Raw genomic sequence first — 26143 nt, 5'->3', positions numbered from 1 at the left:
ATTCTTCATTTGTGCGTTGCTGAGTTATTTATGACTCTGTTTGTAAAATGCTACAGAATATGTTGTCTTTATATAAAGATTGATTATTTTAGAATTTTTAAGCTCATAGTTAAAAAAAAATCATTTTTTTTTCAATTTTTTTTGTTTGATATCTTACATTACCAGTTTAAAGTACGGTAATCAAGTCTTGGCTACTAGAACAACAACATTTAGCATGGGAATGTCTCGTGGGGGGAGTTATTTATTTTGTGTATTTTTCTATTTCTTTTTACTTTTATTTTGCCATTTTTTGGCCTGTCCCTCAAAGGTCAGAAACGATCGACGCTGGACTTTTTTAACACTATACTCTGGCACTTCTACTGTTACTGGGGCTCCACTGTGCTAGGTCTAACGAAGCCCAGCATCAGCCCCCTACTACTAGGAGCCCAGTCACATGACCACCAAGACGATCAGACTCAGCATTAAACACAAAAGACAGGGCTGCCAGTTAAAAGTCCATCTCATGAATATGATATGGGGTAGGGTTAGGGACCTAGACATATATTTACAGTGGGCCAGTGACTGGCTGCAGCAGTCAAGTGACCACAGATGGGACATGTCACTACTGGTCCAGCAAGTACCAGAAGCGGTGGGGACAAGAGCTGTGGTGCTAGGAAGACAGGACTTTCAAATATTGATTGCTTGGGGTTTGTATTTCACCATTTCCTGCCTGTCAATCATTTTGCGTTTAGGTCTTAATCTTACTACTCTGCGGCATCCTACCTTTTCTTGTCCCGTTTCAGTACAGTAATAGCTTATAAGACACTAGCTTCTTTCCCCATAAGATGCAAACAGCCAAAACTATTCAAGCCAAAATGACCTAAAAAGTTAAACGCAGTAAAAAAATAAAAATAAATATATACTTAATTGTCCATGTTTCTCTCCATAAAATCACTGAAGCCTATATCATGTCACCTCTGCCAAATCCCAGCCTTATGCAGAGCTCCGAATGTAACTGGGAACACACCCAACCTGCTTAGCACACCCAAAGGGAAATGTTGTGCAATAAGCCAACAACTTCTGTAGCCTGAATAAAAACAACTAGATACAGCAAAAAAATAAAAAAATATTTTTGCATTAACAGTTCAGCAGAGATGGGTGATCTTTGAGACACAGACCAACTGAAATATTACTGAAGGGTCCAGGCCACATGGCTACTTGAAGTTAGCAACCTGACCCGTATGTGATCTTTTTATTACCGCAGACACAAAGATAACTCCTATAATTACTATTGTCATTAATGGTCTCAGCTGTTTCTGTAAATCCCATGGGAATGGCATGGAGCGGCAGGATGCCTATGGTGGCCATGGCCACTGGAGGCCTAAGGCTAGTTTCACACTAGCAGTAAATTTTTCCGACAGGCTGCAGATAAACAGCCTGTTGAAGACATTGTATCCAGCATAGCCGGACAAGGCCAGGGCACCGCCAGGCCCCATTGACTGTAAAAGGACTTGTTGGGGATCCGGCCTGTTTCCAGTATTTGCCTCAGGATTCAGCCGCATAGATATTTTTGTCTGGCAAAATCCCAGCACTACTGCCGGAGAAAAGCCAAATCCCTGCCGAGTCCCATTATAGTCAATGGGCTCTGGAGGGATCAGATATGATGTCTTCCGGTGGGCTGTTCCTCTGCCAAATCAGCCTTCTGGAAGAGTTTACTGCTAGTGTGAAACCAGCCTAACAAAGGCCTTCAGGGTTTGCCACATACAAAGCCTATTAAGCTCTGTCAGAGGCAGGCAAACAGTGAGCCTAAGGGCTCTTGCACATGACCGTATGTATTTTGCGGTCCAGAAAAATTACGGATGACATCCGTGTGCATTCCGTATTTTGCAGAACGGAACAGCTGGTCCCAAATAGAACAGTCCTATCCTTGTCCGTAATGTGGACAATAATACGACATGTTCAATTTTTTTGCAGAACGGAAATAAGGACATACGGAAATGGAATGCACACGGAGTAACTTCAGTTTTTTTTTGAGGACCCATTGAAGTAAAAGGTTCCGCATACGGTCAGCAAAAAACCCGGAACGGAAACGGAAAGAAAATACGTTTGTGAGCAAGAAGCCCAATACTGACAGGTAAAATACATTGGAAGCTCAGGAACCCTAATGGGACTCAAAGGGGTTGTCTAGCTTTGGCAGCCTGACTGGCTGTCCCTTCCCCACACCAGACCTGCAGAGGGACGCATACTTACCTGCTCCCCACCTCTGGATTCCTGCTCCTTCAATCCACAGCTGACTGTCTTGGCATTCCAGTTCCTACTTGTCATCTTCTGGAGTGGACAGGGGTCATGTGTAACACAGCAGCTAATGACTAGCTGCAGCAGTGATGTGTCCCCCAAGTGGCACGTCATTGAGTCATTGGCTGCTTGGGAGACACGTCACCACTACGGCCAGTCATTGGCTGCAGCAGCACACATGAACCCTGTCCACTCTGGAAATTGATAAGCTGTTACCGTAGCACCAAGACCAAAGCGGTGGACTGAAGGAGCCAGAACCCAGCAGTGGGGAGCAGATCAGTATCCCTCCGGTGGTGGTGTTGTGGTAGCCAGAAAGGTTGCCAAAGATGGACAACCCGTTATCAAAAAGTTAGAAAGTAAAAAACAAATATTTGCAAAAAAATTAAAAGTAAAAATTTTGAGTTTGAAAAATATTACCCAGTCCTTTGTTAAGGGAACAAATACGAAAAGATAAAATATACTACAAATAATATCACATTACTTATTCTGCATTGTAAAAAGAATAAATAAAACAAATTGCTGGTTTTGATCAAAACACTTCCCAAAAATGGTATAAAAAGCGATAAAAAAGTTGAATGTACCACTAAAATTGTATCAGTAAAAATAACAGCTCATCCTGGAAAAAGCAAGCCCTCATCAAAATTGCATCAACAGAGAAATTATGGGTGTTATTAATTTGGTATCGTCATAATTGCATCAACCTACAGAATAAAGTTATCATATAATTTACCCTGTATGGTGGGCCCCATAAAAAAAAAAAAAAAAACATTGATAGAACTGCTATTATTTGGCCACCTTGCCTCCCAGAAAATGGACTAAAAATCATATGTACCCTAATATGGCAACAATGGAAATTACAACTTGTTCCACAAAAATAGCCCTCATACATTTCAGGAAACAAAAAAATAATCAGGTAATTTCAACAAAATCCATGTTTCAAACTCCAAATGGCACTCCTTCCCTTCTGAGACTTGCCATGTCCCCAAACAAAAGGTTATGACCAGCGGCCTGACAACAGAGTAGGGTACTTTCACCCTAGCGTTTTTTCTTTTCCGGCACTGAGTTCCGTCAAAAGGGTTCAATGCCGAGAAAGAACTGATCGGGTATATCCCCATGCATTCTGAATGGAGAGTAATCCGTTCAGTTTGCATCAGGATGTCTTCAGTTCAGTCTTTTTGACTGATCAGGCAAAAGATAAAACCGTAGCATGCTGTGGTTTTATCTCTGGCGGAAAAAAACTGAAAACTTGCCTGAATGCCGGAACCGGCCTTTTTTCCATAGGACTGTATTAATGCTGGATCCGGCATTCAAAATACCGGAAAGCCGGATCCGTCCTTTGCGCAGACCAAAAAAAATAAATGCCGGATCCGTTTTGCCGGGTGACACTGGAAAGACGGATGCAGCATTTCAATGCATTTTTCTGACTGATAAGGCACTTTTAAAGGGCTTCTGTCACCTCCCAAAAGTTATTTTTCGTTTTTGGGCTACTTAAAATCATTATACTGCGATTTTGCATATATAATGCTCTTACCCTTTTTCGTTCTCTAGTTTCTATAAAAACCGCACTTTTATAATATGTAAACTACCTCTCTACCAGCAAGTAGGGGGGTTACTTGCTGGTAGCAGCCGCATCATCCTTTAAAAAAAAAAAAAACGCCCCTCCTCCTGTTGATTGACAGGGCCAGCGAGCGCTCTCGTCCCCTGGCTGCCCCTGTCTTCGTTCTACCGGTACCGGTCTTCAGTCGGCGCAGGCACACAGAGGAGGACGCTTGCTCGCCCGCTCCTTCCTCAGTGCGCCTGCGCCGATGACGTCACATCTACACCAGGCGCACTGAGGAAGGAGCGGCCGAGCGAGCATCCTCCTCTCAGTGCGCCTGCGCCGACTGAAGACCGGTACGGCTGGCCCTGTCTGCGTTCTAAATCTCGCGCCTGCGCCTTACCGGTCTTCAGGGGACAGGGCCAGCCAGGGGACGAGAACACTCGCTGGCCCTGTCAATCAACAGGAGGAGAGGCGTTTTTTTGAAAGGATGATGCGTCTGCTACCAGCAAGTAACCGCCCTACTTGCTGGTAGAGAGGTAATTTACATATGATAAAAGTGTAGTTTTTAAAGAAACTAGAGAACGAAAAAGGGTAAGAGCACTATATATTGAAAAATCGCAGTATAAGGATTTTAAGTAGCCCAAAAACAAAAAATGACTTTTGGGGGGTGACAGAAGCTCTTCAGGATCCTAAACAGGCTTACTAATGCCATCAGTTGGCATACGTTTTGCCGGATCACTCTGCCGCAAGTGTGAAAGTAGCTGACCACAGTATCTACAAACAACAGGTCAGAAGGTTGGCCGACTTTTTTTAAGCCTGAACCCTGCGTCAGTAGTTTCTGACCAGACATGGGGTATTACCTTACCTGAGAGAAACTACGTAACAAATAACAGGGTACTTTTTCCTCTTTTTGAAAATGAAACTTTTAGGGTGAAAGCAACCTACTAATGGAAAAAATATTTTTCATTTTTACACCCAATGTTAATGAATTCTATGAAAAACCTGTGGGGCCAAAATGGCCACTACACCCCTACATGAATTACTTGAGGGGTGTAGTTTCCAAAATGAGATCTTTTGAGCATGGTTTCTTATGTTTTGTTCCCTCAAGACCTCTACAAACGGTCTGGAAATCACCCTAGCAAAAAGAAGGTTTGAAATTCAAGAGGTGCTCCTTCATTTTTGAATCAATTAGCAAGAGACAGAATAAGGGCAATAAATATAGAATTTTGTTTCTCCGTTATATAGGATTTAAAAACTGCAAAGAAAATAAGACTTTTAAAATTCCACCTCCATTTTGCTTAATTCCTCTGAAGAGCCTAAAGGGGTAAGACACTTCCTAAATGTGGTTCTGAATACTTTGATGAGTATAGTTCTTACAGTGTGGGAAATTTTGTGTGTGTGTGGGGGGGGGGGGGGTTGTAATATACAGTCATATTAAAGTCCCTTCAGACCTCAACTGTTCCTAAAAAAAATAAAAAATAGTTTTGGAAAACATCTTGAAAATTTGGAAAATAACTGTTAAACCTTTAACCTTATTAACTTGCATATTATGACTGTCTTACAAGGAGCTAAATTACATTTTTGAAAATTCATAATTATTTTTCATACATAAATGCAAAACTTTTCCACCAAAAGCTTACCACTAACATGATGTATAATGTGCCACAAAACACCTCTCAGAATCACATGGATAGGACAAAAAAGCTCCAAAGTTACCACCTAAGTGTCGTCAGATTTGAAAAATGGGGCCGTCACATGAAGGCAAAAATTTGTGTGGTTTAAGAGCCTTTTCCCTAAATAATATTTATCACTTATTCAGGGGTGAAAAATCTGACTGTTGGGATCCTCACTGCTCTTATAGGGTGAGCAAATAATGGGCGATGTATGGAGCAGTGGCCGAGAATTGTGTAGCCTACTCCAAGCAAGTCTACAGGACACATGGAAATTGCACCATGACAAATACGGATGACCCAGCTCTGGGCATGTTTCTGTAAATAGTAATGACGATGACAGTTTTTTAATATGATGTGACACTGTTCCTGGCAAATGATACACGGCTGAAGTATCCTGCTCTGATTGTGCCTGGAACTGGCAAGTGTCCATGGACACAGAGTGAAAGCCTGCACCCTCAGTATCATTCCATCTAGAAAACCTTATAAAGACATGTTAACATGGACAGGTAGTGACGCCCCACTACTGTCATTAGAGCAACACCCCTCCATGTGTTAGCACACGAAGTTTAAAAAAAAAAAGACACGCTCAGCAAGAAGCGAATGTAAAAAACAAAAGCGCGCTGCTTACTTCATTAAAAAGTAATTTTTTTAAAATTACTATAACAAATAAAATAGAGGCTAGCTACGTGTTTTAGTGGCAGGCTGCCACCTTCATCAGGCAGATGAAGGCGGTGGCCTACCACTGAAACGCGTAGCCAGCATCTCAAAACCTCATCTGAGGCCTCCAGCTAACAAGCGCAGAAGCCTGGTGACTCCCCCGGCTGGGACAAACGTCGCTATTATCTAGTGTTGTGCGTGGTTTGCACAACACTTTATGTAAAGGTACCTCAAACTCTAGTCCCGTTTGGGGTCTTTATAGTATTTCAGAACATGTAGTTTTGTCATGGCATCAGCATTAGTAAACTTTAAAGAATTAGTCCTAAGAAACTCCTTAGGCGTTCCTGGATCACTTTGCTGCCTAATTTCCACACTTCCTGTCCTCAGAATTACTCACACGCCTGAACATTTACTCCATTACAAATTTATGCTGACAACTTACAACTCTGCCCTCCACCTTGCCAAACTGACCTATTTCACGACCCTGATCTCCTCGCTATCCAATAATCCAAAAAACCTATTTGACACTTTTCATTCCCTTCTTAGTCCAAAAGTGCAGGTACCCATGAAGGACCCCCGAACTGAAGGTCTGGCCATCTACTTCAAAGAGAAAATGAAGAACAAGAGAAATTCGCTCCCAGACATGTCATCAATCAACTTCCTCTCTGTATCTCCCCTGGTTTAGGGTACTTTCACTTGCGGCAGAGGACTGCCTGCCGGGTCCGTCAAAAAGTATGCAAACTGATGGCATTTGTCAGACAGATCAGGATCCTGATCCGTATGACAAATGTCACTACTCACTTCAACCTCTCTCTCTTCTGGCACCTTGTCCTCCTCTTTAAAACATTCTGTCATAACCCCATTATTGAAAAAAAACTTTTCTTGACCTGTCCTGCACTACTAACTACAGCCCAGTCTCCAATCTCACCTTCATCTCTAAACTCCTGGAGCATCTGGTCAACTCTCACCTCATCTGCTCTCTGTTAACTCTCTCCTTGATCCATTACAATCTGGTTTCTGCACTCTACAAATTTACAGAAACTGCCCTCAAAGTGACCTCCTGACAGCCAAATGCAACAGTGAATACTCTCTATCAATTCTTCTGCATCTGTCTGCAGCATTTGTTACTGTAGACCACCGTCTCCTACTCAGAATGTTTTACTATATCAGACTTAAAGACACTGTCTAAAGACACTTAACCAGATATCTATTGATAGGTTACACGTAGGAAATAGGTCAGAAGAAAATTGAGAATTGACGTGCTTAATTAGGAAACTTGATACCTTTATTAATGAGTGGGTATGAGCAAGAGTGATCAATATACTCAGATGCTCTGATATAAAAAAAGGGCAAACGACGAACCTCCTATTATAGATAGGTGGTACAATAATAAATCACTGTAGGAACGGGGATGGTTGTGGGTAAGTCTGTGGGAAAAATTCTCTCCCTAGACGACCCTACGGAACTATGTCCTGAAGCACAGGGATGTCCCCTAATGGTGGAGACACCCTGCCCCCGTACTTAAGCCTAGATGTGGCCCTAGTGATGAAGACACTGTCCTCTCTTGGTTTTCTTCCTATCTCTCTGGCTGCCCTTTCAATCTATCATTTTATGGTTCCACTTCCCCTCCTCTTCCTGTTGGAGTTCCTCAGGGTTCAGTCCTATGTCCTCTGCTCTTTTCTCTCTACACAGCCCCTACTGGGCAGACTATCAGCAGATTGGGTTTTTGGTACCATCTCTATGCTGATGACAGCCAACTATATACTTCAACCCGTGACATCACCCCTGCCGTACTTTAGAACGCCAGTGACTGTCCGCTGTCTCTACCATCATGTCCTCCCTCTATCTAAAACTGACTCATTCAAAAAACTGAACCTCTTGTGTTCTCTCCATCAACTAACCTACTTAAACCTGATATCTCCATCTCAGTGTGTGGCACCATCATCACACTTCTTTGCCCCCTATATTCAATCGCTTGCCCGCTCATGCCGCCTTAACCTCACCTCAAAAACATCTCTAGAATCCACCCTTTTATTACTGTGGAAACAACAAAAACTCTCATTGTTGCACTGCTACAGTAATAATGAGGAGAATGGAAGTGATTACCAATTGATATTCCCCTCACCACACTTACCCCTCTTCAATCTATCCTGAACGCAGCAGCCAGACTCGTCTATCTGTCTAACTTCTATTCTGATGCCTCCACCCTGTGTCGGTCATTACACAGGTTGCCCATACAGTACAGGGTTCCATTTAAATAGCTCATTCTCACCTACAAAGCTCTCCACGGTTCTGCACTGACCCCCACTTCCCACACACCTATACCTCCTCCATCATTTCTGTCTACCACCCTACTCGTGCTTTACTCTCTGCAAAGGACTTAGGCCCCATTGCACCCGCACCCATTCACTTCAATGGGGCTGCGCAGATAAACAGTGATTTTCACGCATCATTTGTGCGTTGCGTGAAAATCTCAGCATGTTCTATATTTTGCGTTTTTCACGCAACGCAGGCCCCATAGAAATTAATGGGGCTGTGTGAAAATTGCAAGCATCCGCAAGCAAGTGCGGTGCGATTTTCACGCATGGTTGCTAGGAGATAATAGGGATGAGCAAACCCGGACCCCATTAAAGTAAATTCACGGTATTATTTTCCCTTATAACATGGTCATAAGGGAAAATAATAGCATTCCTAATACAGAATGCTTAGTAAAATGTCGAGGGGTTAAAAAAAAAAAAAAAAAAAATTGAACTCGCCTCATCCACTTGATCACGCCGCCGGCATAGTCTTCTTTCAGGACCTGTGAAAAGACCTTTGATGACGTAATCTTTTATCTTCATTCAGCAGGACCTGCGCTGATGTAACCGCGCTCACCACATGGTGAGCTCGATTACGTCATCAAAGGTCCTTTTGCAGGTCCTGAAAGAAGAAGAAAGAAGACTATGCCGGCTGCGCAATCAAGTGGATAAGGTTAGTAATATTTTTTTAATTTTTTAACCCCTCAATCGACATTTTAGTAGGCATTCTGTATTAAGAATGCTATTATTTTTCCTTATAACCATGTTATAAAGGGAAAATAATAAAATCTAGAGAACACCGATCCCAAGCCCGAACTTCTGTGAAGAAATCCGGGTTCGGGTCTGGGTACCACATTCAGTTTTTTATCACGGGCATGCAAAACACATTGCACGCACGCGATAAAAACTGAACACCACAACACAATCGCAGTCAAAACTGACTGAAATTGCATACGCAGTTGCGCTGGTTTCCCGCAATGCACACGCGAGCATACGGAGCAAATCCGGGACACCCGTGTGAAAGAGGTCTTACAACTAACATCCACCATAATCCGAACCTCTCACTCCCATCTTCAAGACTCCTCCTGAGCTGTACTAGTTCTTTGGAGCGCCCTACCCCAAGAAATCAGGTAAATGTACAACTTTCACAGTTTAAGGCGCTCAAAAAAAAAAAATAAACACATCTTTTTAGGGTGGTCTATCACGTCCCCAAATATAACTCTTCTCCATTCACCATCATTCTTCTGAACCTGATCCCTCATTAAACACTATCCACCACACCCCATTAGCTCTACAGATACCGGCTGGTGACGGCTCATGCAGCCATATATCTGCTCCCCTATTGTGTTAATATGGCCGGACCATTGTACAAATCACGCACCTTTACCTTCTGTGTCACCCCTATCTCCTCACAGATTGTAAGTTCTTGTGAGCAGGGCCCTCATTCCTCTTGTTTGAATTGTCGACCTGTTTGCTGCTGTGTTATTTATGACTCTGTACATGAACCCCTCGTTTGTAAAGCGCTGCGGAATATGTGGCGTCATATAAATACAGATTATTATTATATGTTCACATGAACGCATTCAAAATCATTTGTGTTGTGTCTGAAGCACACGGCAGTGGGTCTGTATGTCTGCTTCAGACATGGACCAGAATAATGCATCTGTGCTGGGAATTGCACCGTACCCTTCTTTAGGTCAGGGCGCATCCCGTTGTACACTCGGACAACACATGGATGGAAATTACATTCGCGTGAAAAGGCCTTAGGCTTCATGCACTTGGCCGTGCCCGGATTTCACTCCCCAGTGCAGATACCTTCAGGGTGCATTCTGTATTAACAGACAGGGCTACTCTCATCCACAATATGGAAAAGAACAGGACATGTTCTATAGGCAAACCGGAAAGACAGATCCGCAGAAAACACGATCTGTGCGTGGCCCCATAAAAAAAAAAAAAAAAAGGGACAGTGTGGTGTCCGAAAAAAATGTGGCTCGCACATGGATGAAAAATACGGTCATGTGCAGGAAGCCTGCGGCCGGACACACTGCAGTCTCATGGGAATGTATAATTCCTTCTTTATATTTCCCATTCCTTGCCGTCCTTTGCCATAGATTGGTTGCTATGGGCAATTAAGCCAGTATTCCTTTAAACCAGTTTGCTACATCGCCCCTAATGTGTCCACTCACACGGGTCATATAGAGCTGGAGGATAGTATATACACATTAGGCTATGTTCACATCTCTTTCAGGGCCTCCTTCGCAGATTCCATCAAAAAAGGACTATTTTGTCCCTAAGTTAATGGGGGTCCACCTGGCGTTGTCAGGTTCTGTTACGTGCCGGATTGGACACTTCCATTATTAATATCACTAGTGTGAAAGAAGTCCAAGCTACATCCACCTAATAACACAAAGATGTTGATGAAGACACGTGACCACCTCTCCAGCCCTCGCTCTGGAGACGCTTAGGCCTCATGCACACGTACGTGTGCCGGCTGGGCCCTTATTGCGACCTGCAAACAGCGGGTCCGCGATATACGGACCCCAGCCATTTGTGCACCGCATCATGGACGCGGAGCCATTCATTTGAATGGGTCCGCAATCCGGAAGGTCCGGTGCAGAACAGAGGCACAGAACTTTCCGGGCGCTCCCGTGGGGTTTCTCTCTGTGCCTCCGCACCACAATTTTTTTTTAACATGTTCAATTTTTTTGTAGTGCGGACGGATCACGGACCCATTCAAGTTGAATCCGTCTGCGGAAACCACACAGATGTTGCCCGTGCGTTGGGGAATGAACGTAACGGCCGTGTGCATGAGCCCTTATGGCGATCTACACTCGGCCGAGAACTGCGGTTATGGAGACGATAATATGGAAACAAGAGACGCGGCCTTGTTAGAAATATTTTATGTCGCTTTCCCGTTAAAACTGCATAGAGGAGTGAAAACTGACACGAAGGTCAGGCCTCCATGAAGATAAATCACGTAGAATAATCCCCCCTAATATCACGGTGTTAGATCACATGTAACATGTTCCTCCAGGGCTTCATACGTGAAATGTCACGAGACTGCGATGAAACGCACATGGCAATCAATTCATTACAATACATGTCTTACCGTGGACGCCGTGTGACACTGAGGTTTAACCCCTTGAATGATATCACACTGAAATGTAAAGAAGCACGCATAATATTGTAGCACAATCTAATGCGAGATCACATTAGGTGCGATCAGTCACTCTGGAGGCCATCCTAGCATGGACTTCATGTTAAATACCTGGCAATTATGTCACCTAAACTACCGCAGGTGGGTATGTCACCTAAACTACCGCAGGTGGGTATGTCACCTAAACTACCGCAGGTGGGTATGTCACCTAAACTACCGCAGGTGGGTATGTCACCTAAACTACCGCAGGTGGGTATGTCACCTAAACTACCGCAGGTGGGTATGTCACCTAAACTGAGACAATACTGGAAATCTGTTCCTAACAGCACAAAACAGACCCGCCACACAGGACCTGGGACTATTATTGGTAAGCACACACCGGCCTGCAGCCATACGAGGGATCATGTTCAGCTTCTATACATATCGAATAATAAATTATTACTTTCCTGTGATTAGAACTCTGATGCTGCTACAATGTAGCTATAGCGGGTAGCACCCATCATGTGCCAGCTACGGGCACCTATACACAGTGTATAGTCCACCGGGGCATACAGGAGCTCAGTTATAATATATATATCACAGGAGTACAAAGCCCAATACATTGTCTATATACATAATACTGCATGGCTGTGTGATGTGCAGACAATGAATGATGAGCACATACAGGGCATGCACGTAGCACAGCACACACAGGGCATGCACGTAGCACAGCACACACAGGGCATGCACGTAGCACAGCACACACAGGGCATGCACGTAGCACAGCACACACAGGGCATGCACGTAGCACAGCACACACAGGGCATGCACGTAGCACAGCACACACAGGGCATGCACGTAGCACAGCACACAGGGCATGCAGTAGCACAGCACCCACAGGGCATGCACGTAGCACAGCACACACAGGGCATGCACGTAGCACAGCACACACAGGGCATGCACGTAGCACAGCACACACAGGGCATGCACGTAGCACAGCACACACAGGGCATGCACGTAGCACAGCACACACAGGGCATGCACGTAGCACAGCACACACAGGGCATGCATGTACAGGACACACAGTACATGTGTACATGTATCCCTCACCCCATGGCCGGCTGCGCCCCGAGCACTGCTCTCTGTAGCGGAATAGGACTCCTCATGCTCCTCCGAGTCATAGTCCAGCTCCCCGTCCTCCTGATTGCTTTTCAGTCTCTTGGGCTGACTCTCGTATTCGCCCTCTTCGTACTGCTCGGAGGATGAGGACGACGACATGTCTGCGGCTCCTTTGTCCCGCACTGACTGACACTACACACTCAATGTCCATCCAAGCGGGAGCGGAGGACGGGCTCGCTCGAGTGGGCGTGGCCCGTCAGCCGCTCTCTGGAATCGAACACGCGCATGTCGCTTTGGTAAACCTTACGCCTGCAGTCACAAGGGGCAGAGCTGGAAGCCAGAGCCACGCCCCCTTACTGGCTGCTTTCTACCAGTGGAATGTGTGTTGCCATGGCGACCGTGTTTTCTGCTCGCCGCTAGGTGTAATGGCGGCTGAGTCCTGACAGAAGTCGCTTATTGATGGAGTAGTCAGAGAAGCGCACAGTGCTGCTACCTGCATATTACATGAAGAACACACTCCAATAGGAATTATCTCTTACATAGTATTATTTTAATTTTTTTTTTATTGACCTGGTCTTTTTTTTTTTTTATGAATACAGAGAAGACTGGTAGTTAAATACTGTGTGAAAGTAGTATACATTCAAGAGCAAGACAGAATGGGCTTAAAGGGATTGTCTGACCTAGGAGCTGACACCAATGCTCCTAAACTGTACCCCTTGGGGGGGGGGGGGGACACCTGTCCACTCCTGCTGCGCTACCTTCACTGCCCCCATTCCCACTGGTTTCCACAAAACAAGGACATGGCTTGTTCCCATGACTGTTGCAGCCCCTTTAACCCAACCAGGACTGCTGCCGTACACGTAGAGCAGAGATCCGAGGTTTAAAAATTGCACCTACACCCTATGTACATTTAACCCCCCAGATGTCTTGGTCAATTGCTTTCCCCAGGAGCACTGCGCTCCCAGGACCTGAACTGCTTCCCTGAACTAAGGAGATTGAGGAAGCCGTTCCTTTACTGTAATAGCCTGGGTCTCTCCGAAGGAACCCAGGCTATTACAGCTGTAGTTCCCATGGAAGCTTGCAGGGGCAGAGCCCCATAGGAAAATAATTGATCTCCCATACACTAGAAGTATACACTAGGAGTAAACAGGGTGTTTACTCTTCCCTTCAGAGGCTTTCGTGGGTGCACGTCACCTGGGTTGGTCTCCCTCCACCAGAAGGCCTGTATATCGTTTATACTGTGTATAGTAGGAGACAGCACGCCAAAAGGTTTGTATAATTTCTTTTATTTAAACCATTAAATCCAACACCAGTGGTAAAAGGTACATTTCAATGCAGCATATTGTCACGGATGGTGTTACAGAAAGCTGGAACTTATAAATAAACATCCGACTGGCTTGATCCCAAACTAAGGAGCATATGGGTGAGCCCTATAAAACCCCTAGAGCTCTCCCTGAATGCTATGCCCATGCAAAGGTCTTTATGGTAGACGATTGCCTGCCCACGTACTTAATACTATGTGTCACCTGAAAACCCTATAATAGGGGACACGACCACCGACTCCCTGCACTTAATACGGACGGAGTCAGGGTCACCTAGAACCAAGCCAGCAAGGAAACACAAATAAAGGAAACAGACTTATCTGAGGAATCAGCAGAAGCAGCATCCAGAAGTGAATAACTCATCCAAGAAGAGGTATAAACCGCAAAGTGAAGCAGTATGGGAGGGAATATAAAGGGAGACAATTAGTGTAAAAAGGTGACAGCTGGGAGAAGGAAAGGAGATGACAAAGTGAAACCAAAACAAAGAGCGTCATGCAAGAGGTAGCGAAGAAAGTCTAACAGACCTTCTCACAGAACTGGCGGTGACAGTACCCCTCCCTCTACGGGTGGACTCCGGACACTCAGAGCCCACCTTCTCAGGATGAGACGAGTGGCCTTAATGTCCACCACTGGGACCCACATCCTCTCCTCAGGACCATAACCCTCCCAATGAACGAGGTACTGGAGAGAACCACGGATAATGCAAGAATCCACAATCCTAGAGACCTGAAATTCAAGATTACCATCAACAACAATCTGAGGAGGAGGCAAAGAGGAGGGTACAGTGGGTTGGACATAAGGTTTTAATAGGGTCCTGTGAAAAACATTATGGATCTTCCAAGTCTGAGGAAGATCAAGCCGTAAGGCAACGGGATTGATGACGGACAAGATCTTGTAAGGCCCAATAAACTTAGGACCCAACTTCCAGGAGGGAACCTTCAGTTTGATATTCTTTGTAGACAACCACACCAGATCACCTACATTCAGGTCCGGACCAGGCACACGTCTTTTATCCGCCACGCGCTTATATCTCTCACTCATCCTCTTCAGATTACCCTGAATCTTTTGCCAAACAAATGACAAAGACGAGGAAAATCTCTCCTCATCAGGTAAACCAGAAGACCCCTCTCCAGAGAATGTCCCAAACTGCGGGTGAAACCCATATGCACCAATGCTGACCTCTTTGTTACGTATTTCTTGTTGGAAAACAATAAAACCAATTTTAAAACAAACAAAAAATGGTGACTTATCAGAGGACTCCTGGCGACGGTTATTTAAAGCAAACTCAGCAAGGGACAAAAAAGAACACCAATCCTCCTGATTCTCCGCCACAAAACAGCTCAGATATGTCTCCAGATTCTGATTTACGCTTTCGGTCTGACCATTCGACTGCGGGTGAAAAGCAGAAGAGAACGACAACCGAACCTCCAAGCGAGAACAGAAGGCCTTCCAGAATCTGGAAACAAATTGTGTGCCCCTATCAGAAACGATGTCTGAAGGAATGCCATGCAATTATACAATGTGATCAACAAACACTTGCGCCAGCGTCTTAGCATTGGGTAACCCAGGAAAGGGAATGAAATGTGCCATTTTGCTAAAACAGTCCACTACTACCAGAACCACAGTCTTCCCCGAGGAACGAGGCAGGTCCGTAATTAAGTCCATGGACAGATGCGTCCAAGGACGGGAAGGAATGGGTAACGGGAGGAGAGAACCCGATGGCCATGAATGAGGGAGCTTGGCACGAGCGCAGGTCTCGCAGGCTGCCACAAAACCCTCAACCATCTTACGAAGAGCCGGCCACCAGAATCTCCGAGCAATGAGATCCACTGTGGCTCTGCTCCCCGGGTGCCCAGCAAGGACAGTATCGTGGTGCTCCTTAAAAACCTTGTGTCGTAAAGCGAGAGGCACAAACAACCTCCCAGGGGGACAAAGATCAGGAGCCTCTGCCTGGGCTGCCTGAACCTCTGCCTCCAAATCAGGATAAAGAGCAGAGACGACCACCCCTTCAGCCAAAATGGGACCCGGTCTTCAAAGTTCCCCCCTCCCGGAAAGCAACGTGACAGGGCATCCGCCTTCACATTTTTAACCCCAGGGCGGAACGTAACGACAAAATTAAACCTAGAAAAGTACAAAGACCATCTCGGGTTCAGACGCTTGGCCGATTCCAAGTAGGCCAGATTCTTATGGTCTGTAAACACGGTAATAGGGTGTCTGGCTCCCTCTAATTAATGCCATTACCATTCCTCAAAAGCTAATTTAATGGCCAACAACTCCCTATCTCCCACATCGTAATTTCTCTCTTCAGAGCAGAGTTTCCTTGAGAAAAAGGCACACGGTCGCCATTTGGCAGGAAAGGGACCCTGAGATAAGACTGCACCCACGCCCACCTCAGAAGCGTCCACCTTAACAGTAAAAGGTAGAGAGACATCAGGTTCTACCAAAATGGGAGCGGAAGCAAAACTGAAACAAAATGAACTTTCTGTAATAATTGGCAAAACCCAAAAACCACATCAGCGCCTTCTGATTCTCAGGAAGCTCCCAATCAAGCACAGCGCGGACCTTCTCAGGGTCCATGCGAAAACCAGAAGCGGAGAGAAGAAAACCAAGAAATTTAATCTCCGGAGCCGCAAACACACATTTTTCCAGTTTAGCGTACAATTTATTATCCTGCAGAATCAACAAGACCTGACGTAGGTGGTCTTGATGAGTCTTTAAATCAGGAGAAAAAATCAAAATGTCATCCAGATACACCAGTACAAATTTCCCCATTAAATGATGAAAAATGCTGTTCACAAAATGTTGGAAGAAGGCCGGAGCATTCATCAAACCAAAGGGCATAGCTAAATTCTCGAAATGACCCTCAGGGGTATTGAAGGCCGTCTTCCATTCGTCCCCTTCCCTGACCCTGACTAGGTTGTATGCCCCTCTTAAATCCAACTTAGAAAAAACCTTAGCCCCAACAATCTGGTTAAACAGGTCCGGGATCAGAGGAAACGGATATGGGTCACGAATCGTGATATGGTTCAGCTCCCTGAAATCCAGACAAGGTCTTAAAGAGGACCTTTCACAGATTATGACAATGTGAACTAAGTATACAGACATATAGAGCGGCGCCCGGGGATCTCACTGCACTTACTATTATCCCAGGCTGTGAGCTCTGCACTGCGATTGGCCAGCGCTACAGCAGAACAAGGGCAGACTCCGCCTACTATAACTTAGTGAGCGAAGATACCGGAGGGCATAGCGGGAGAACGGAGCGGCGCCCAGGGATAATAGTAAGTGCAGTGAGATCCCCGGGCGCCGCTCTATATGTCTGTATACTTAGTTCACATTGTCATAATCGGTGAAAGGTCCTCTTTAAAGAACCATCTTTTTTCTTAACAAAAAAAAAAAGCTGCGGCAACAGGTGACTTCGAGGGTCGAATGTGTCCCTTTCTCAGACTCTCAGAGATATAAGTACGCATAGCAACTCTTTCAGGTTGTGAGAGATTGTATAAACGTGATTTTGGCAGTTTGGCACCTGGGATGAGATTAATAGGGCAGTCGTACTCCCGGTGCGGGGGCAACTCCTGGATACCACTCTCGGAAAACACATCCGAAAATTCAGAAAGAAAAGATGGCACAGTCTTGGTAAAAACCTCTGAAAGAGATGCCGTGAGGCAATTCTCTCTGCAAAACTCACTCCAACCATTTATTTGCCTTGCTTGCCTATCAATGGTGGGCTTATGTTTAGTGAGCCAGGGTAGCCCCAACACTAGAGGAGTAGGTAATCCGCTTAAGACGAAACATGACATATCCCCAACATGAGCGTCACCCACAGTCAAACGGATATTGTGAACTATGCCCTTTAACGATTTTTGAGAAAGTAGAGCGGAATCGATAGCAAAAACAGGTATATACTTTTCCAAAGTGCATACCTGGAAACCATGCGTTATTGCAAATTGATTATCAATGAGATTGACAGCTGCTCCACTATCTACAAAAATCTCACAATGTTCTTGCTGTCTAGCGCCACCCTAGCAGGTAGGAGAAAACGGGAACTACAAGTAAATGGCAAACCTTCAATTTCCGCATCAACCTTGCCAATAGTAGCAAATGGAAAGTTTAAATAGGTTTTTTTTCTTTTTGTTTTTCTTTTATTACCCTCAGAAAACTCCATGAATCTCCTAAAGGGGCAAACATTAGCCAAATGATTTATACCCCCACAACAGAAACAAACCCTCCTCTGAGAGCTGAATCCTCTACTATCAGAGGCAAGCAAACCCAGCTGCATGGCCTCCTCCTCAGAGGGGATTGAGAGAGACTGAGACCCCTGCGCACTGAATGAGACAGCCCCACTGTCCTTGGACTGTCCTAGAGACATGGCAGACTCTAACAAGGCTAGTCTCTCATGAAAAGCAAATCCATCTTTCAATCTTTCCAAAAGAGCATGGCAAAATTGACTTCGGAGTGCAGCATCATTCCAACCAGTATCAGCTGCCCATCTCCGAAATTCTGAACAATATATCTCTGCGGACTGTTTACCCTGGCATAAAAGACGCAGTTTAGATTCAGCCAGAGCAATACAATCCGGGTCATCATATATCTGCCCCAGGGCTACAAAAATTAATCCACCGATCGGAGAGGCCGTGCCCCGACCGGCAGCGAAAAGACCCAAGACTGAGCGTTATCCCTGAGCAGCGAGATGATGATCCCCACCCTCTGCTCCTCATCACCAAAGGAATGGGGAAGTAAGTGAAAATGGAGTTTGCAAGCCTCTCTAAAGCAAACAAAATTCTCACTACCCCTAACGTATCCGGAAGCGAGATCTTAGGCTCGGAACAAACTCCATGAATGCCAGCATAACTGGTCACCTGAAACTGAGACACGGTTTTACGGAGATCTGCTACCTCTAGCGAAAGACCTTGCATGCGGTCAATCAAGGCTGAAACCGGATCCATGCTTAAGACGGTTATGGTGGTTTATAATGTCACGGATGGTGTTGCAGAAAGCTGGAACTTATAAATAAACATCCGACTGGCTTGATCCCAAACTAAAGAGCATATGGGTGAGCCCTATAAAACCCCTAGAGCTCTCCCTGACTGCTACGCCCATGCAAAGGTCTTTATGGTAGACGATTGCATGCCCACGTACCTAATACTATGCGACACCTGAAAACCCTATAATAGTGAGGGGACACAACCACCGACTCCCTGCACTTAATACGGACGGAGTCAGGGTCACCTAGAATCAAGCCAGCAAGGAAACACAAATAAAGGAAACAGACTTATCTGAGGAATCAGCAGAAGCAGCATCCAGCAGTGAACAACTCATCCAGGAAGAGGTATAAAACGCAAAGTGAGGCAGTATGGGAGGGAATATAAAGGGAGACAATTAGTGTAAATAGGTGACAGCTGGGAGAAGGAAAGGAGATGACAAAGTGAAACCAAAACAAAGAACATCATGCAAGAGGTAGTGAAGAACGTCTAACAGACCTTCTCACAGAACTGGCGGTGACACATATTCATCAGTGCAACGCTTCGGGCCCTTTAGTGGGTGCCTTTTTCAAGCTGATCTGATGCTCGGCCATGTGCATATGAGGCGTTCCTGATTATCTCCAATACACTGCAATAGTAATTCATTGCAGTGTAAGGAAAAAGCGATTTGAAGATCACATATTCAAGTCCCCATAGGGGACTAAATAAAGGAGTAACAATATCAAAAATTCACCCCCTTTTCCTATAATAAAAATAAACAATAAAATAAAAATCACAGGCATTGCCGTGTCCTTTTCTATTAAAATATAAACATATTTATCCTGTACAAAGGATGATTTGCAATTGTTTTGTCGCTTCACATCCCAAAAAAGTTAAATAAAGAGTGATCAAAAAGTCATAAACACTGCAAAATGGTACTATTAAAAATACAGATTGCCCTGCAAAAATATAAGCCCTCATACAGCTCCGTAGACATGAAAAGAAAAAAGTTATGTAGGTCAGAATATGGCGATGCAAGAAAAAAAACAATTCCAACGTTTTTATTTTCCAGAAAAACTATACAAAGCTGGCATCGCTGTTATCGTAATGACCCAGAGGATAAAGGGCATGAGTCACTTTTACCGAATAGCGAAAGCCATAAAAACGAAACCTGTAAAACTATCGAAGAATTGCATTTTTCTCCCAATTCCACCCATTGGGAATTTTTTTCCAGCTTGCCACTACTTTGTATCCAACGTTAAATTGTGCCATTAGAAAGTACAACTTGTTCTGCAAAAAACAAGCTCTCATACGGCTATGTGAATGGAAAAATTAAAAAGTTATGGCTCCGGGAACGCCAGGTGTGAAAAGCGGAAATGCTAAAACAAAAAATGGCCTGGTCCTGAAAGGGTTAATAATTTTACTGTCAGAGACGCCTTTGCAAGCACAGTATAGGGGTCCTTGATTTCCAAGTGCAACAGTGATGGCACAGATTGTATAAGCCCTGGAGCTTACATTAGTTCTCATGTTGCCAGCAGCAGCCTACCTACCTGACAATAGTTGTGAAGTCACAGCAGCCTACCTACCAGACAATAGCTGTGATATCACAATAATTTACCTGACTGACACTAGTTGTGATGTCACAATAACTTACCTGACAATATTTCTGATGTCACAATAATTTACTACTAGTTGTGATGTCACAGCGGCTTACCTGACTGAAACTAAGGCCTCATGCACATGGAAGTTTTTTTTTGCGGTCCACAAAAACGGTTTCCGTTGTTCCGTGATCCGTGTCCGTTTTTTCTTCCGTGGGTCTTCCTTGATTTTTGGAGGATCCACGGACATGAAAAATGAAAAAAAAAATCTAAGTCAAGTTTGCCTTTGAAATGATAGGAAATAACGGACACGGATCACGGACACGGATCACGGACGCGGATGACAATCTTGTGTGCAGCCGTGATTTTTCACGGACCCATTGACTTTAATGGGTCCGTGAACCGTTGTCCGTGAAAAAAGGACAGGTCATATTTTTTTCACGGTCTGGAAACACGGATCACGGACGCGGATGCCAAACGGAGCATTTTCCGATTTTTCCACGAACCCATTGAAAGTCAATGGGTCTGTGGAAAAAAAAAGGAAAACGGAACAACGGCCGCGGATGCACACAACGGTCGTGTGCATGAGGCCTAATTGTGGTGTCACAATAACTTACTAGACAATAGCTGTGATATCACAATAATTTACCTTACTGACTCTAGTTGTCATGTCACAATAACTTACCGGACAATATTTCTGATGTCACAATAATTTACCTGACTGCCACGAGTTGTGATGTCACAGCAGCCCACCTGACTGATAGTAGCTATGATGTCATAGCAGCTTACCTGACTGACAATAGTTGTGATGTCACAAAAGCTTACCTGACTGACACTAGTTGTGATTTCACCTAGTTTACCTTACTGACTCTAGTTGTGATGTCACAGCAGTTTACCCGACTGACACTAGTTGTGATGTCACAAAAATTTACCTGACTGACAGTAGTTGTGATGTCACAAAAATTTACCTGTCTGACACTAGTTGTGATGTCCCAACAATTTACCTGACTGACACTAGTTGTGATGTCACAGCAGCTTACCTGACTGACACTAGTTGTGATGTCACAGCAGCTTACCTGACTGACACTAGTTGTGATGTCACAGCAGCTTACCTGACTGACACTAGTTGTGATGTCACAGCAGCTTACCTGACTGACACTAGTTGTGATGTCACAGCAGCCCACCTGACTGATAGTAGCTATGATGTCATAGCAGCTTACCTGACTGACAATAGTTGTGATGTCACAAAAGCTTACCTGACTGACACTAGTTGTGATTTCACCTAGTTTACCTTACTGACTCTAGTTGTGATGTCACAGCAGTTTACCCGACTGACACTAGTTGTGATGTCACAAAAATTTACCTGACTGACAGTAGTTGTGATGTCACAAAAATTTACCTGTCTGACACTAGTTGTGATGTCCCAACAATTTACCTGACTGACACTAGTTGTGATGTCACAGCAGCTTACCTGACTGACACTAGTTGTGATGTCACAGCAGCTTACCTGACTGACACTAGTTGTGATGTCACAGCAGCTTACCTGACTGACACTAGTTGTGATGTCACAGCAGCTTACCTGACTGACACTAGTTGTGATGTCACAGCAGCTTACCTGACTGACACTAGTTGTGATGTCACAGCAGCTTACCTGACTGACACTAGTTGTGATGTCACAGCAGCTTACCTGACAGACACTAGTTGTGATGTCACAGCAGCTTACCTGACTGACACTAGTTGTGATGTCACAGCAGCTTACCTGACTGACACTAGTTGTGATGTCACAGCAGCTTACCTGACAGACACTAGTTGTGATGTCACAGCAGCTTACCTGACAGACACTAGTTGTGATGTCACAGCAGCTTACCTGACTGACACTAGTTGTGATGTCACAGCAGCTTACCTGACTGACACTAGTTGTGATGTCACAGCAGCTTACCTGACAGACACTAGTTGTGATGTCACAGCAGCTTACCTGACAGACACTAGTTGTGATGTCACAGCAGCTTACCTGACTGACACTAGTTGTGATGTCACAGCAGCTTACCTGACAGACACTAGTTGTGATGTCACAGCAGCTTACCTGACTGACACTAGTTGTGCTGTCACAGCAGCTTACCTGACTGACACTAGTTGTGCTGTCACAGCAGCTTACCTGACTGACACTAGTTGTGATGTCACAGCAGCTTACCTGACAGACACTAGTTGTGATGTCACAGCAGCTTACCTGACTGACACTAGTTGTGATGTCACAGCAGCTTACCTGACAGACACTAGTTGTGATGTCACAGCAGCTTACCTGACTGACACTAGTTGTGATGTCACAGCAGCTTACCTGACTGACACTAGTTGTGATGTCACAGCAGCTTACCTGACAGACACTAGTTGTGATGTCACAGCAGCTTACCTGACTGACACTAGTTGTGCTGTCACAGCAGCTTACCTGACTGACACTAGTTGTGATGTCACAGCAGCTTACCTGACTGACACTAGTTGTGATGTCACAGCAGCTTACCTGACAGACACTAGTTGTGATGTCACAGCAGCTTACCTGACTGACACTAGTTGTGCTGTCACAGCAGCTTACCTGACTGACACTAGTTGTGCTGTCACAGCAGCTTACCTGACTGACACTAGTTGTGATGTCACAGCAGCTTACCTGACAGACACTAGTTGTGATGTCACAGCAGCTTACCTGACTGACACTAGTTGTGATGTCACAGCAGCTTACCTGACAGACACTAGTTGTGATGTCACAGCAGCTTACCTGACTGACACTAGTTGTGATGTCACAGCAGCTTACCTGACTGACACTAGTTGTGATGTCACAGCAGCTTACCTGACTGACACTAGTTGTGATGTCACAGCAGCTTACCTGACTGACACTAGTTGTGATGTCACAGCAGCTTACCTGACTGACACTAGTTGTGATGTCACAGCAGCTTACCTGACTGACACTAGTTGTGATGTCACAGCAGCTTACCTGACTGACACTAGTTGTGATGTCACAGCAGCTTACCTGACAGACACTAGTTGTGATGTCACAGCAGCTTACCTGACAGACACTAGTTGTGATGTCACAGCAGCTTACCTGACTGACACTAGTTGTGATGTCACAGCAGCTTACCTGACAGACACTAGTTGTGATGTCACAGCAGCTTACCTGACTGACACTAGTTGTGATGTCACAGCAGCTTACCTGACTGACACTAGTTGTGATGTCACAGCAGCTTACCTGACTGACACTAGTTGTGATGTCACAGCAGCTTACCTGACAGACACTAGTTGTGATGTCACAGCAGCTTACCTGACAGACACTAGTTGTGATGTCACAGCAGCTTACCTGACTGTCACTAGTTGTGATGTCACAGCAGCTTACCTGACTGACACTAGTTGTGATGTCACAGCAGCTTACCTGACTGACACTAGTTGTGATGTCACAGCAGCTTACCTGAATGACTCTAGTTGTGATGTCACAGCAGCTTACCTGAATGACTCTAGTTGTGATGTCATAGTAAATTACTGAACTGACTGAATTATTTTTTCTTTCAGGGAAGAACAGAAAACATGTTTTTCTGTTTGTTTTTTCTACACCATTCATTGTGCAGCATTATTAGCAGTGCCAAGTAATACTGTGATACTTTGAGTTGGTGTTGGTGCTGTGCCTATGGGCAGGGGTGTATCTATCACAAGGCAAACAAGGCATTTGCCTAGGGCGGCACTTGAAAAGGGGGCGGCAAAATGCCTTGTTTACTTAGTGATAGTTACACAATATGCTAAATATATTTTTTGCCCCTTGTCCGATCCTTCATTATGCAAGCGGCATTGCCGGCACCACATAGTGAAGGAGTTGAAAAACTTACTTCCTCCCCCTCCTGACTTTCTCTCGACCTCCCCTGCCTTTTGCGTTCTCACGTTGCCGTCGTGACGCCACACGGAGGTGAACACTGAGGCCAGTCCCCGGCCACCAATGCACTGATCCCTGAGCCTGCTGTCTTCAAAAACTGTAAGTACTTAAATTACAGTAATTCACAAAAAATCAATTACTAAGGCTACTTTCACACTAGCGTTCGTCGGTCCGCTCGTGAGCTCCGTTTGAAGGGGCTCACGAGCGGACCCGAACGCAGCCGTCCAGCCCTGATGCAGTCTGAATGGAGCGGATCCGCTCAGACTGCATCAGTCTGGCGGCGTTCAGCCTCCGCTCCGCTCGCCTCCGCACGGACAGGCGGACAGCTGAACGCTGCTTGCAGCGTTCGGGTGTCCGCCTGGCCGTGCGGAGGCGTGCGGATCCGTCCAGACTTACAATGTAAGTCAATGGGGACGGATCCGTTTGAAGATGCCACAAGATGGCTCAATCTTCAGCCGGATCCGTCCCCCATTGACTGTACATTGAAAGTCTGGCCGGATCCGTACGAGGCTATTTTTACACTTAGCTGTTATATGCTAAAATAATGCAGACGGATCCGTTCTGAACGGAGCCTCCGTCTGCATTATTATGATCGGATCCGTTCAGAACGGATCCGATCGAACGCTAGTGTGAAAGTAGCCTTAGTTGTTTTATGGGGTAAGGGGGTTGGGACCCGTTGGGTGGTTAGAGGGGGGAGAATTAGGGAGGGATTAATACTGTACTAACTCTAGCTGCACATTGTTTTTTAACAAGGAAGGGGTGGGTCAAATTTATATTAGGGGGGTGCCCGAGTTTAGTCTCGCCTAGGGCAGCACAAAACCAAGATACACCACTGCCTATGGGGCGATATTGCCCAGATCCACGAGGGGGGTTTGTCTGGCAGGGAGGCTCCCGTTTGGCAGCTGGGCTGCCCCCATCCGCCTGCAATCCCCCTGGAGAAGTTTCTGTGCTGCTGCGTCAGCAGTTTCTAAGCTTTGCTGCACCTTATAGGCCCCTTTCACACGGGCGAGTTTTCCGCGTGGGTACAATGCGTGAGGTGAACGCATTGCACCCGCAGTGAATCTGGACCTATTCACTTCAATGGGGCTGTGCAGATGAGCAGTTATTTTCATGCATCACTTGTGCGTTGCGTAAAAATCATAGCATGTTCTATAGTCTGCGTTTTTCACGCAACGCAATGAATGGGGCTGCGTATTAAGAATGCTATTATTTTCCCTTATAACCATGTTATACGGGAAAATAATAAAAACTACAGAACACCGAACCCAAACCCGAACTTCTGTGAAGAAGTCCGGGTTCGGGTCTGTGTACCACATTCAGTTTTTTAGCACACTCGTGCAAAACGCATTGCACCCGCGTGATAAAAACTGAATAACGCAATGCAATCTCAGTCAAAACTGACTGAAATTGCGTGCACACTTGCGTGGGTTTCCCGCAATGCACACGCGACGCATCCGGAGCAAATCCGGGACGCCCGTATGAAAGAGGCCATAGAGTAAGGAACTACTTGGGAATCTATCAAAAGGTTTCTGCTGCCCTATCTATAAAGCGGACCTCCTGATCATATCTGCATATTCCGTGTGCTTCGCCTCTACAGATAGGACATGTCCCATACTTTGCCACAACATGCAGAGTATGGACCCATTACAATGGGTCCGCAAC

At 45.3% G+C, this 26143-nt stretch overlaps 1 protein-coding gene across 2 annotated transcripts in view; it reads right to left on the bottom strand.

Moving 5' to 3' along the window:
- HNRNPLL (heterogeneous nuclear ribonucleoprotein L like) overlaps positions 1-12944 on the bottom strand; it is a 94269-nt gene extending 81325 nt beyond the window's left edge. The window contains exon 1 of one of the 2 annotated variants that reach the window (XM_044291343.1): positions 12688-12944. In XM_044291343.1, the coding sequence (XP_044147278.1) occupies positions 12688-12855 (168 nt within the window). In that variant the 5' untranslated portion in view covers positions 12856-12944. Of the gene's footprint in view, positions 1-902; positions 984-12687 lie in introns of those variants that run through there. The other variant, XM_044291344.1, reaches the window with a different exon arrangement.
- Between the last annotated feature and the right edge of the window lie 13199 nt (positions 12945-26143).

Source organism: Bufo gargarizans, chromosome 4, assembly GCF_014858855.1.
Source record: "Bufo gargarizans isolate SCDJY-AF-19 chromosome 4, ASM1485885v1, whole genome shotgun sequence".
NCBI classification, from domain to species: domain Eukaryota; kingdom Metazoa; phylum Chordata; class Amphibia; order Anura; family Bufonidae; genus Bufo; species Bufo gargarizans.
This window is presented reverse-complemented; position numbering and strand designations above follow the sequence as displayed.